General features: G+C 43.0%; 1 protein-coding gene across 2 annotated transcripts in view; it reads right to left on the minus strand.

Annotated features, from left to right (window-relative positions):
• The window catches only part of LOC310859430 (dynamin-2-like), a 23286-nt gene that overhangs the window by 3580 nt on the left and 4706 nt on the right, over window positions 1–15000 (minus strand). For both annotated transcript variants that reach the window (XM_083765970.1, XM_083765969.1), the window contains exons 4-17: window positions 14987–15000; window positions 14327–14425; window positions 13507–13667; window positions 12638–12780; window positions 11873–12008; window positions 11447–11514; window positions 10601–10739; window positions 7321–7407; window positions 5971–6041; window positions 3163–3223; window positions 1907–2017; window positions 1475–1584; window positions 1190–1301; window positions 588–758 (exon numbers count right to left, since the gene is read on the minus strand). The exon at window positions 14987–15000 is cut by the window's right edge and continues 190 nt beyond it. In XM_083765970.1, coding sequence (XP_083622096.1) covers window positions 588–758; window positions 1190–1301; window positions 1475–1584; window positions 1907–2017; window positions 3163–3223; window positions 5971–6041; window positions 7321–7407; window positions 10601–10739; window positions 11447–11514; window positions 11873–12008; window positions 12638–12780; window positions 13507–13667; window positions 14327–14425; window positions 14987–15000 — 1483 coding nt within the window. The remainder of the gene's footprint in view (window positions 1–587; window positions 759–1189; window positions 1302–1474; window positions 1585–1906; window positions 2018–3162; window positions 3224–5970; window positions 6042–7320; window positions 7408–10600; window positions 10740–11446; window positions 11515–11872; window positions 12009–12637; window positions 12781–13506; window positions 13668–14326; window positions 14426–14986) is intronic.

The raw sequence follows: 15000 nt of genomic DNA on the forward strand, positions 1-15000 counted from the left end.
GTGATTCAGTGGGCCTAATCAGCCTAAATCCCCTCACCTGTGCAATTTCCAGCCCACACCTGCCAATTGACCAGTCCACTTTTCACAGTCACTCTTCAGACACAGGCAGACAGACAGATAGAGATCTCCATGTGGGACACAGACAGATAGTTAAAACGGGTGCTATGACAAGGGGTATTATTAAGGTTCCCAAGTTGCATCGTTCTCAAGTAGGCCGGCATGACGGGCACGTACATGTCTAGTGTACACAATGCAGAACAGCAGGTCCTAATGGACATACAGCAGCCATTTTCTCTAAATTCATACCAAATGTGGTGGTGAACCACATAATAATAAAATAATAATAATTTTCCACACATAATTATGTAGTTGCTCAGTCTAATACAAAGTTAGCAAGTTGCTCATAAGAAACAAGGGAAGGTAGAGAGAGAGAGAGAAAGAGAGAGTTAAGAGGGTGAGAGATAGAGAGAGATAGGTAAAGACGGTGATATATATATATATATATATATATATATATATATATATATATATATATATATAGAGAGAGAGAGAGAGAGAGAGAGAGAGAGAGAGAGAGAGAGACATACGCTGTTTATCATGAGATGCATGATGGTCTTGGGCATGAGGTCTCTGATGGACTTGTTGACGATACCGATGTAGGAGTCCACCAGGTTACGGATGGTCTCCACCTGCCTCTCCAGCTGAGGGTCCATGGACACCGTGTCCTGCCCTGGATAATTCACCTCCTCGCTGTCAACCTGCATGAGGGAGGTGGTGGTGGGATGGGAGGCAGGCAGGCGTAGGTTTAGATTGAGGACCCAATGAGGAGTGAGGGACATTCAGATGAGAAAGATGAAAGCCATAATGGAGCAGATGTCAGTATTGTTTTTTTTGGGTCTATTAACCATATACAGAGTACATTCACACCATGGTCATTTTGTCTTCTTATGAGTTAGGGTGAGGTTTCCCCACCCAGAGAGTGATGTATGAACAAAATGGCCGCTGAGTGAATATAGTCGATCAATGAGGGAGTCTACTGGGGCTGCAACTATAATTTTGTTAGCGATTATTGTATTGATTTATTCTTAGATTAAACAAATAATCTAGGAGAGGTTTTCTTTTCATATTTGTTTGTGTGTGTTCTCGCGTGTGCATGTGTCTGAAGTCTGAACGTCTCCGCAGTCCGCACCTGGTCTTTTTCAGGATAAACTCCAGCTCTGAGAAAGGAGGCCTTCCAACTGTCTACATCTTCCTGGGTATCACAGGCCAGTTCAATCTGACGCAAGTCCTTATAAACATTCCTGTAACACACGCACGCACACGCGCGCACACACACACACACACACACACACACACACACACACACACACACACACACACACACACACACACGGCAAAAGGAAATATGAACAAAAGGACAGGAACAATGAATTGTCTGTAGTGCCCCGTTTGCACACGGAAACTCCATACACACCTCTGTTCAGTGTTGAATATAGCGAACACATGCTTGCTGGACATGAAGCCCTTCTCCATGTCTCTGAGCTTCAGGTTGTCCAGAGGAAGCATGTACTTCTTCTCTTTCTCCTGTGGAAAGGATGATTGATGTACAGTAGGACAATGTAGGAATCCTCATGGCTCACATGCATGCGTAATTTGCATATGTGTACAAATAATTTGATTCAAGTCATTTTTGTCCAATTTTGAAAGCCAAAGGATTTGCATGTCCACGCACGCACGCACGCACGCACGCACACACACACACACACACACACACACACACACACACACACACACACACACACACACACACACACACACACACACACACACACACACACACACACACACACACACACACACACACACACACACACACACACACACACACACACACACACACTCTTACCTCCTCGTCCTTATACCAGGAGAATGATTCTGCTGTCAGGACAAACCAGTAGTCCTTGGAACCTCCCTTCATGATGCTGATGTTGATAGTGAGCCAGCCCCTTCGAATCACCTGAACACAAAACTCCACCAGTTTACAGCTGTTTCTAAACTGTCTGACACATCAACACAAAATCATTAATGTAGCCTACTTTAACCACTTGGACCCTACTGTCCCTATTTTGGGCAAGTCATTATATAGTATGGCGGATATTTTGTGAAAATAGCAGATACACAAGCTTGTGACGGGTTGTGAACTTGCAGATCGGCTATTTATATAGAAATATGTAAAACTCCACAAACAAGACTGACAACACTGAACATATTCAATGTTTCGTGTCGGCTCTAATAACATGTCAGCAAATTAAATTCAACATTCAGAAGAAGCACAACCATACGGTGTTTGAAAATGTGCATATTGTGGTGCGATATACAAAGACATACTCATCAAGCATAGAACAAGGCCCATGATACAGTATCACACCCCAAACACAGAGCAACGAAAAACACCAAGGACACACTCTCATAAAATCACCTTCTCTTCATCCATCCAGCTGCCCGACTGACGGGCAAGATGACAGAAAGGACAGAGACAGACAAATACATAAGCTGACATTTTAGTTTGCCCTCATATGCCAGTCTGGGCTGTCGAAGCTGTATGTCATACACTCTCTTTCCTCTTTCAGGAAAACATATAACGTCTTCTCTGAACTACTTTCAACCTGGCGCCTATACACACACGCTGCTGCGCGTCAGATGTACTGTACTGGCAAGTACTATAAAAAGAGGTCATATCACTCCTCCATTGGCCTCTGCTGTCTGCACTGGCTCGTGGTAAAATACAGAATCAAATGTAGTATTCTCTCCCTCATCTACAAAGCTCTTAATGGTCAGACACCATCATATTATGTTTAAGAGCTCATTGTGCCTTATAACTGCTAGAACATGCTCAGTATGTACGTTTTCTTGAGGTTCCTGGCTAGAATATCTAAGAAGAGTAGATCAAGGAGGAAGAGAATTCACGTATCAGGCTCCTCAACTGTGGAATGTTCTCTCAGTTTTGGTCCGTGAGGCAGACACCCTTTCTATTGTATGTTTAAGACTAGAGTAAAAACTTTCCTTTTTGATGAAGCTTACAGTGAGACTTAAGATTGCTGAGGAACGTCCTTTGGTGATAGTGTGGGGCTGTGTCTGTTTAATATGTGGAGTTTCAAATACCTGATTAGGCATAACCCTCTTCTTGCTGGTTAAGGTGTTCGTAGCAGTCCTTTGCTGGGCACTGCAGGAGCAGGAGGGACATTGCACAAGTACACAGCACTCAGATAACAATAATAATTTGTAACATATTCAAACAAATAATGAAAATAATGAATACAAGAATACTGAGTTAGCAAGCCTAATTGCGAATGCAATGAGCACTAACTATGAGACCTAGCAGAACATGTCTGTCTGTCTGTGTGTCACGCTGTAACACCACCCGCCCGCCACCAGAGGGCGCAGCTGTATCACACACAAAAAACACACCCACACACACACACACACACACACACACACACACACACACACAAAAAAACTTAACTTAAAAAACAATTACTTAAAAAGAAGAAACTAAAGAAAAACGTACAATTTTGTTTTTTAAAGAAACTTAAAAAAAACTTAAAGAAAACGTACAGAAAAACACCAGAGGCCGCAGCTGTATCACACACAAAAAAACCACAACACACACACACACACACACAAAAACTTAACTTAAAAAAAAACTTAAAAAAAACGACCAGTTCCTTTCCCCTCCATCAGGCACCCCGGCTGGCCAGGGTAAGGTAAGTTTAGAGAGCAATGGTTCAAAGTACAGCTGGTTTTCATAATAGCAATCTAGTAAAACCAGCTGTACTCTAATGAGGGACTATCTTATAAAAAAAATCACCGGGCCCAAAAGAATATGCGAATTAGTCGGGCCGAGCCGAGCCTCAGTGATTTTCCACGATTTTGTTATTTTTTCTTTCTTTTTTTAAAAGAGTGTTATTATAATAAAAATAGCAATTCTGTTATTTGTGTAATGTGATTGTGTATACATGTATAGTATTTATTATGAAGATGGCTGCGCTAGGTGATGCGCTAGGAGGACTGGAGACGGGGGTCGCATCGCACTGGCATTTCAGACTCAGAGGCCTCGTACACACATGTCAAACCACGTGACTTCCATTGGAAAGGCATTGAGCCTGAGGCGGCCATGAAACAGACAGAACAGATCATGTCCGTCCGGCATGTGTGTACGAGGACAGAGCAGCATGCAGCCTGCCCCGCAGTCGTGCACTGCACGCAGGCAGTACAGTAGAGAGAACAGTGAACGGTGTGAGACTTGCTTGCTTGCATTGCTACCACTGGTTTCCCTCTGGTTTGCGCACCAAACGAGCTACTAACCACCAGTTAACTTGCCAAGTTGCCATATGCTTAAATATTTTATAAAATCAATCGGATTATCACAGCTGAAGAAGCGTCAGGTTTTCGTTAACCCAGCTGGCTCGTTATACGAGTCTCGTTAACTAACTAACCTAATTATTAATTATTAATCAACGTCACCAAACGATCCATGTTGATATATAACTTAAACGCTACACGTAAAGCAACTTCACTTCAGAGGAAACTAAGGGAGGAAGCTGGAGCAGCTATTCGTGTTTACTCACCTGTCACCACTGTATGGAATCCATTCGAATGATTGGATATGGAAGTTATGGAACATTAATAGCCTATTCTAACGTGAGTTACATACATCCTTTATTTCGATAAATCCGTTGATCTCTGTTCTCACTTTCACACTGAAACACGGCGCCGCTGCGCCACAATTTAGTGCTGCTTAGACCCTACCCAGTTAGGGTAGGGTTGGGCCGGGCCATAATTTTTGGGCCCGTTGAGAACTTTACTATCTTATACCTGACTACCTATTAGTAAAACCAGCTGTACTCTAATGAGGGACTATCTTATACCTGGTCTAGTAGCCACCCATAGAGCCCCATTGTGAACCCGAACATGTTGAGTACACCAACGTTTTATGTTATAAATGTTTAGTATGGTTCCCCAGCATGTAGAAAATGCCGGATGCTAACTTGCATATGTTGGGCAATTTCCATAATTGGCATAATCTGTGACTACACCATTAACAGCCTATAGAAGACAAAATATTCAAAATTTCATCATGCTTTATGTAGCATGTCAAACTAGGGGGTTTTCATGATGCTGAATCCATTCCAAGCATTAGTTTTGCAAAAAAACACTCATTGGGCTAAAAACAGCCATGCCCACTTGCCCAATTGTGCTGACATTGTAAAGTTGGCCGAGTGGCCAAGGCTCCAAAAAGTGACAGAATCCAGCAATACCATTTAGAGTTTTATTTTTCCCCACTGCAGCAGTATTTACAGTGGAAGGCCTAACAAACAAAAAAACACTGACAACTAAACTCACAAAAAGACAGATGAAACTTAGCTTGAAAGCAAAAAACCAGAACATAAGAAACTGTATTAGGCTATAAACCCTTCCAAAAAGAGACCCCTAGCAGCTCTCCCTGGGTGTTGCCTGCTTGTTGTCCAAGCCCATACTGAACTTCGGCATCCTGCAGCCTCCCTTTTATACTGGGTGAGAACATACCAAGACCAATGAGTGATTTTTTGCTAAACTAATGCTTGGAATGGATTAAGCATCATGAAAACTCCCTAGTTTGACATGTCACATGCTACATAAAGCATGATGACATTTTGAATATTTTGCCTTCTATAGGTTGTTAATGGTATGGTCACATATTATGCCAATTACGAAAATTGCTCAACATATGCAAGTTAGCATCCGCCAGTTTCTGCTGGGGAGCCATACTAAACATTTATAACATAAAACGTTGGTGTACTCAACATGTCAGGGTTCACATTCTGGCTATAGTAAAACCAGCTGTACTCTGCCTACATAATCAAATCCAGAGATACGCACTCTACAGTTCTCCGTAATATTGAATATAATTCTATGATGAAGGTGTCTTACTTGGCAAAACCAATGAAGTCCTCGTGGTTGGTGTTGATGTAGGAAAGCTCAACATCAATCAGCAGCAGAACCTGCCTCAGCCAAAACATGAGTTCATTATGCAGGCATACATGCAAATACTAGATGCCTCCCTACTGTAGCTCTCTCACTTGCGCGCACACACACACACACACACACACACACACACACACACACACACACACACACACACACACACACACACACACACACACACACACACACACACAATATATATGTAACTAGACAAAGTGCCAATCGGCACAGGTCTCCACCAGGGCAGGTCAGGTTGTGGCCTCATGGTGGCGCTATAACAGGCTGTTGAGGAAGATTTGGGCCGGAGGTTCGTGTTGGAGGGATGCAGGTACAATGTTTTTCCATGTGTGCATACATAAGTTGTATACAGATCGATGCAGTTATAGCTAAAAACAGGAATTGGCCTGTTATAGCTCCACCGTGAGGCTGATTTTGAGGAAAAAATTGTGGCATGTCGTCCTCGGCCTAGTGAAAATGTGCGTGTATAATTTAACGGAAATTGCACACTGTGTTTGTGATTTGTGGCCTTTTTTCGAAATGGACGAATCGTGTGAGCTTTGGAAGCAATCTTAGCCAATCAGGATGGAAGATGGGAAATGGTGCCGCTCCGTGTTGATCACATGACTATGGAGATAGTGTATACCGATTTGCGTGAAATTTGGATAAAATCTGAAGGAGTAATAATAGAAAATGTGTTTTACATATGTCGGCCTCCTGGTGGCGCTATAAAGAGCAGATGTGAAAAATTCCAGGCAAAGGTTTTTCCTTGGCCTCTAGGGAGTTGGCATACACAGTTATCCACAGATCCGTGCAGTTAGAGGTAAAAACACTTTTCGGCCAGTTATAGCGCCACCTTGAGTCTGAGTTGAAATTGTTCATGTGGCATTTCGTCCTCGGCCTAGTGGGAATGTGGGTGCACAATTTCACGGAAATCACGCAAAATCTGTAGGTGTACTGGTGGCCTCCTGGTGGCGCTATAACAGGCCGTTCTGGAAAGTTTGGGGCAGAGGTTCATCGTTGGCATCCAGGGAGTGTGTGTGCAAAATGTGGCATCGATCGGGTTAACGGTGGCCGAGATTAGCTGCTCACGGACACACGGACGGACGGACGGACACACGGACGGACACACGGACGGACGGAGTGCAAAACATACTCTCCCCACATGCCTTCGGCCTGGTGGAGACAATAATGTAAATGTGCACAATATTGCAGTCAAAACTGCAATCATCTCCTGCAGTGTGTGTGCGTGCGCACACACACGCACGCACGCACACATGCACGCACGCACACACACACCTGGTCTTTGGTCTTGCCGTCTCTCTCTCTGACGTAAGCAGTGACAATTCTCTCGATCTCCTCTCTCAGTCGAGGGTATGCGTTCACCTGCGGTACACACACACACACACACACACACACACACACACAGCTGCAGGTACTGACACTACATGGTGTATCATGCATGCCTACATTGTTGCACCAAAACACTACTAAGAACACACCCAGTGACTGTAAATATTAACACAAAAACATGCAGGTCATTCTTTTGTGCAGCCAGGCAAGCATCAGGGATTGGAGATTGAAGTATTCCACTATTAGCTTGAAGTGGGGAGCGTCATATTCTGTAATGCTGAACTGAGATAGCCTTGAGTAGCCTGATAATATCACTGCGAATCTGCCTGGGGCAATTTGCATTGCAAAGGGAGGTTCGTCTGGCTACGCAAGGCTAGAACTGAGATCTAACCACAGCCGTAGATTTCATCATTTCAAATACGTACATTTATTATTTAAATCACTTTCACCCTGATGGCGATATTTAGTTTGGGCATATGTGAAATCTGTCAATTAATAATAACACAGAAAAGTCTCAGAAGTGGTGAAAAGTTCACAACGTACTGCAGAGCAGCAATTTTTACAATTTATTTTAAATAAGGCTTAAGTGGTTAAGCTATACAAACATGACAGCTGTTTGATTATTTCAAGCTGATAGTGGACTTCGGGAAAAATGTAATAAGGTGCGTTGAAAAAAGTTTGAGTCCAGAAAATGAAGATAAGTTTGTTGATCAGTCATATGAAGAGGTGAAGATTGGTTAAAGTAGGTGTGGATGGTTATTTGGTGTGTTTTCATGGCCATTAACACAGGTATATGAAAAAGTAGTGTCAGAGACACACAAAAGACCTTTCCTCCTTGTCAACACAGGGTGAAAGACAGCCATCATACTCTTGTGGTAGTGACATTTCTTTTTTGCTTTTTTTTTTATCCCACGATTTTGTAACCCATTTTTTCACCCAGTGTGAAATATCTAATGTAATCCTGGGCGCTACACTTCATCTGTCAACCTGGGGGGGAAGGGGTGGGGTGGGGGGCGCTGACTGACCTCAATGTTCCTCCTATGCACGAGGAGTCCAAGCTGCTTCTTTTCACCTGATAGGGGAGAGTTTCTCCGGCCGGACGTAGCGCGTGGAATGAACACGTTATTCCGACCAGTTCCTTTCCCCTCCATCAGGCGCCCCGGCTGGCCAGGGGGAGGTAGTTTAGAGACCAGGATTACTGCATGTTTTTGTGAGGGTATCTACTCTAGGGGACACGGGGAGAACATGCAAACTCCACACAGAAAGACCCTTTCTGATGACGCAGAGGAGGGAACACCAGGAATCGAACCCATGCAGGACCTTCTAGCTGTGAGGCGACAGCACTACCGACTGTGCCACCGTGTAGTGACATATCTAAGAACCATTTTAATTATTATTTTTGTGAGTAAGGAGATCTCATTGGATAAGTGAGGCAGGGTGTGAGGGGTTGGTAGGAACATCATGGGGTGGGGGTGCACAATCAAAGGGGGATGAAGCCTTCTGGATAGGTCAGTTCAACACCAACACAAGGACAGTCATCCACTCAGCTGCAGTGAGATGGATAGCAAGTGAGGGTGAATTAAGCCTTTCAAACAAACAACCCAGGGTTATTATACTGTAGTTATAGTTTTCTGAGATCAAAATAAAAGCAAGGCTTTCAAAAAACCATAACTAACTGAAACTGTATTTTGTGTTTACAAATGAACTAAAATTAACCAAAGTCATAGAGGTCCTTAGTAAATGTCCTTAGTTGTAGGCAGTATCCAGTTGCCCTGGCTATACCCCATATTACAATAGAAAACTAAAATGAACACTAAAACTATTAAAACCTCAACTAAAACTAAGCGTTTTTCCACACAATAAAAACTAATATAAACTAGAACCCCCACTTTAAAAATAATAAATAAATAAAAACAAAAACAAAATAGAAATAAAGGTAATGAAAAATGCTAAACTATAATAACCTTGCCCAGGGATAGAGGTGACTAGATGGCAGACATAGATATCTTCCATTTGTCTTTGATGCTTGTTTCAACTTGCTTTCTATGACTCTTCCCTTTTCATTTATCAATGCTTTGCTATGGTCTGCATTGAGTGCATTCCCTTTGTTCTGGCTTCTGTCCCTCCTCTTACACCCGACCTATGTTTTCTATTACTCTGTTGTACCAGTTTACCTTTTCAGAGCACTTCCTGATCAGTGCGGCAAGCTCACAGACGACCAGGTCAACACATTTCAGACAGGGGTCTTTCAGCTTAATGATCTGCTTTTTCACTATGGCTTCAAACGCCAGGTCTGGAGTGAACAGGCCTGTCCTGTGGTGAGGCATCATGGGAGTTTGAGTTTTAATGGAAGGTGAGGGAGAACGTCACGGTGAAGAGTACAGGCGAGGAATGGAAAAATGGGAAGCCAGAACCGGTTGGAACGGTTTGAAAAGGGAGAGAATGATACAAAGTTTAAAGTCAAGAATGAGAATAGCAAAAACAGACTGGCATAATTTAGGTCAAGTTATTTCTACAAAATTTCTTCTAAACAAGGACAAGTTGAAGATTTCCCCAAACCCTTAGAAGCCAGGAACTGCTTAAAATAAATATACCACCCAAACATAATTACACAATGTGCACGTGCATGCGCGCATGCGTTTGTGGACGTGCAATCGTGCATGCTTCCACTTCTCACAGTGGCGACCTGTAGCTTAGCTAAAAAGGAGGAGAAAGTAGCCCATGTGTTTTTACACTAAACACCCCAACAGAAACACCACACCAATGCACTGAGATGCAGCCAGAGCCACAATGGACCTGTCCATGTGGGTCTATTTGTACACTTATTCATACCGAGGGTTTTGCCGTAACGATGCCTAACAGTAGAGAACAGAGTGGAACAAACTAGGTTCTCCATCTTAACTGGTGGGCATCAATGTGGCAGCTCTAAGGCAATGGTTCTCAAAGTGGGGTCTGGGGACCCCCAGGGGTCCTTGGGGGGTTCCAGGAGGTCCCCAGCTAAATGATTGATAGTTAGGAACCAAATAGACCCTTATGTGTATGTAACTCTGAAGAGAGTGTACAAATGGAACCAAATGGACCTGTTCCACTTGGTTCCATGTACAGTCAGAGTTATGGGGTCAGACCAAACTGGGAGTCCTTGAACTTAAAACGTTTGAGAATCACTGCTCTAAGGTTTGGTGGTGGCAGCCGGGCAGGCAAGGGGCGGTTGACCATGCCGTAATACCTTATTGGTGCACTGTCTGACTGTGTTGATGAGCTCCTGGATGACCAGGTCGATGCATTTCACACAGGGCTCTTTCAGCTTAATGATCTGCTTTTTCACTATGGCTTCAAACGCCAGGTCTGGAGTGAACAGGCCTGTCCTGAAGGACGCAACGACAGACACACGGACAGATGGAGACATGGAGAAGGACCGGGTCTGGGATGCACACACAGGCCTGTCCTAAAGGACGTAATGACAGGCGGACGGACACACAGACTGATGGACGCATGGAGCGGGAGGGACAGATGCACGAGAGGAGAGAGGCACACAGATGGAGAGGCAAGGCTATTCAAAAGTACAGGACAGCAAGGACGGAATGAACAGGCAATGATACAGACCAAGAGAGACAGACAGACAGACAGACAGACAGACAGACAGACAGACAGACAGACAGACAGACAGACAGACAGACAGACAGACAGACAGACAGACAGACAGACAGACAGACAGACAGACAGACAGACAGACAGACAGACAGACAGACAGACAGACAGACAGACAGACAGACAGACAGACAGACAGACAGACAGATACACAGATACATGGAAAGACAGAGAAAAACGGAGACAAAGAGACAAAGGCAAACAGACATGGAAATGGGATAAGTGGAAATTGAGGGCAGTTCAGGAAATGTGAAAAACATGGAGAAATAGCCAGACAAGATGAGCACAGAGCAATTTCGGCCTGTATCACCTTGCAGTGGTAGACAGCTACACAAACAAGCTCACAGACACAGACAGACTGGCAGACACAAAGATGACGAGAGCCAGTGTATAAAAGGAATGGGGTGTTTTTCTGTCAACTTGCCTGACTCCATGGATGTTCTTGATGGCGTAGCTGATCTCTTTCCTCAGTTCTTTTTCATCAAACTCCATCTGACACAAGCATGCACACACAAGCGCGCGCACACACATGCACGCACGCACGCACGCACGCACGCACGCACGCACGCACGCACGCACGCACACACACACACACACACACACACACACACACACACACACACACACACACACACACACACACAATTTCAAAATGTTGACAAACTATTTCCTTATGCTACACACAACCTATTTGGGTTACAAGTTATTTCATATCGAAAACAATATCACCAGATAAATTAAATGCACAAATTACAATAACATATATTATATTATGCAAAGTTTGGAACATGCAGTATGTGTTAAATGTTAAGACCTCATAGTTAAAAAAAAAAAGCATGCTACATTTTACCTTGACGAGTTCGAAGGGGAAGCGCTCATGAAAAATGCGGTTGATCTTGGCTCCACCAGACAAGTTGGAGGTGTCCACCTGATCTCCAGATCCCTCAATGCACTTCTCAAAGTCCACGCCGAACTGCTGCACCATCCTGTACCATGTTAACACGGGGGGAAATGGATTGGAACGTGTATATAAACATTTATAAATGTGATGGGTCGCACTCATAGTGGCAAGAGTGAGGTGACTTTTTCATTATTTCTTACATGTCTCTAAAATGAAACTTGCCATGAATGGCCTGAACAAATAACAAAGCCAAACAGTTTGCCAAATACTGCTGTTTCAACTGTCAAAGGCAGCTTGGCTGTGTGGAGGAGAAGGTGCAGTGACGTAAATGGACCTTTTTCCACATGGGTTTTCAGATCAAAGGGGCCTGCCACGAGTGTGGCCCAATGTGCGTGTGTGTGCGAGCTCAGCGCACCTTTCTCCTAATTTTGTGTTTCCCCATATTTAACGTGTTAACAAGCTGAATCAATCTCTGTCATTTCCTGGCTAAACATAAAACAAATCCTTGCCAGTCGGTGCGGCCCCTTGCGGTGAAATCCTGCATATGGGTTTACATAACCCAGCAACCCTAGTTAAATTATGCCATTGAGAAGGTGCTATATGTTCCCTTCGGTGTCCATGAATTGTCTAACCCTGTCACATGTGTTTGTTTCCCAGTTACACAGTAGTTGATGTGTGCATTCAAATAGAGTATTAAAATGTGTATGTACTGACTGAAGCAGAGCTTTGGTCTTTCGTGTTGGATCATCAGGGCGATAGTTCTTGTATTCCTCCACCTCCTTCTCCAGCGACAGCATCTGGCTTTGTAGCTTGTTACGTAACCCTGGCAATGTGTCCCGGATGTGATTGGTCAGTTGCTGAGGAGGGAAAAAGTGAAGAAAGATCAAGAGTTAGACAACAATAATTAAAGTAGAAAACAAATTGTAGAAAAAGGTTTTCCATTTTTAATCTGATGTGTTTTGGAACAAGGCCTTTACCAGAGCAAGTTACAATGCATGTACAATGCATGTACATTGTCTTTACATCATACATTCTCTTTTTACAATCATCAGGTTCTGACTTGGGTGTGACAGACAGTATGTAATGACAAACAATACAATTAGGCAGTTATTAAAACAACTTCTATTACATTCTTGATTATTGATCTGGGTATTTCACTCAAATTTTACGTGTTCTTTTTTTGGAAGGCATTTATTGTACAGTTATTTATTCAATTATTTGTTGGCGTCTGTCCATCTAGTTTTTGTTTGTAATACAAATATGTTGTACAGTTTACAAAGACTGTTTATCTCTGACTCTGTCTGTTACATACAACAGCAGCTCTAATCAAATGTTAGATTATATAAAGAGATTTCCATTGCTGCATACAGGGAGGACATTTAAACAAATATCAGCATTGTGATTGTGTACATGTTACATCTGCCACGATGTGGACATAAATATGTGTGTGATTGTGCACATCGAATGCCACATTTATACTTGGTTCTATGCTGTGTCACGCAAGGAAAATAGCAATACAAGCTCATACGATTGTTTCTGTGTTATTTTCGGTATGTGACTTCCCGGTGTAAATCAGCCTTTACCTGGTTGAGTGTCTTCTGCAGGTGAGGTGTGCCCATACGTTCAGCCATGTGTCTGTAGCCAGGGTGCGACAGGAAGAACTTCCTCTCTGCAGCCAAAGCAGCTTTGATATCTTTCCTCCCATCAATATCCTTCTGACTGCGGTTCACCACTCCTATGTAGCCTGTAGGGGGCAGTAGTACACAGTACACAAAGTTCAATCAAATAATGTAAATTAAGGAAAAGCCACATGTAATGGTAGAGGTACAGCATGTTTGTGCTGCAAGACTGTCAGTCTGATAACCAAATCTCGCGATACTATCAAGCCAGAAACGATACTTGCCGCTGTTTAGATGTCTCAATAAAAACGTTATTAGAAAACAAACTGTGACATCACGTAACTGATTGACATCCGACAATCCGACTGATTGACAGATCGTTACCATGGTTACATAATACATATGTCTTCTTTTATATTCCTGAACCGATTATATAACAAAGGTTGCAATCGTTCAGGTCCAGCTGGCTCTCATTCACTTCACATACACTTTGATGTATGTATGCTTGCATTGATTATAGTATATCGTCCATGTTGGGCAGAAACCTCCATATGTCCTGCAAACAAACTAAGCTTTAAAGCAATAAACATATTTTGTCTTTTCCTATTACAACAAATATACGTTATATTCCCTGTGATGCTTTTGTGAACTGTATGTGTGTGTGTGTGTGTGTGTGTGTGTGTGTGTGTGTGTGTGTGTGTGTGTGTGTGTGTGTGTGTGTGTGTCTGTGTGTGCGTGCGTGCATGCGTGCGTGCGTGCGTGCGTGTGTGTGTGCGTGTCTCACCCCTGCGCAGTGGCAGCAGTTTGTTCTCCAGAATGTCTCGTGCATCTGTCCCCTCATCCATCAAGTCCAGCTTGGTGATCACACCGATGGTCCGTAAGCCTTGAGACAAAATGCTCAACAAGTCATTTCTGTGCTAACTCAACTCATACAGTGTAAAACCAGGTAGGCGTTCAGTGACAAATCAATTCATTACATCATGTTACTGATGAAACTGAACCCATCAAGAACCACTGTAACGCTGTTATATTACCTGTTAATGTTACATTAGCTGTTGCTAACAATAGCAACATATAATTCGTTTAATACAAATGTTATGTTTAAAAAGAAACGTAGGTCCTGACCTACGTTTTATTTTTTTAGAAGGTGTTTTTAAAATCGGCCTCAAGTCTAAATTGATTGAAACCAAATATTCTTGAAACTATTTTCAAATTACACTCGGATTGAATAGTTACAGGAATAACAAGGAAGCAGGAAGCAAATGGGAAAAGGAATTGTACATTATAAATTGTAAAAATGACCCATTAAAAGAACAATAATCAAAATCAAAGCTAGAGAAATCAATTTGAGTCCAGGACAATATAAATAGCTAGGTCCAGAGACCAATTTATACTTAAGACACCTACGGCAGCTGCGAGCAGCTAAGTAAAGCTCAGGCCTCACCCTGCGGGTCCACT

The sequence above is a fragment of the Protomyctophum parallelum genome (assembly GCF_964188405.1).
Source record: "Protomyctophum parallelum genome assembly, chromosome: 5".
Lineage (NCBI taxonomy): Eukaryota > Metazoa > Chordata > Actinopteri > Myctophiformes > Myctophidae > Protomyctophum > Protomyctophum parallelum.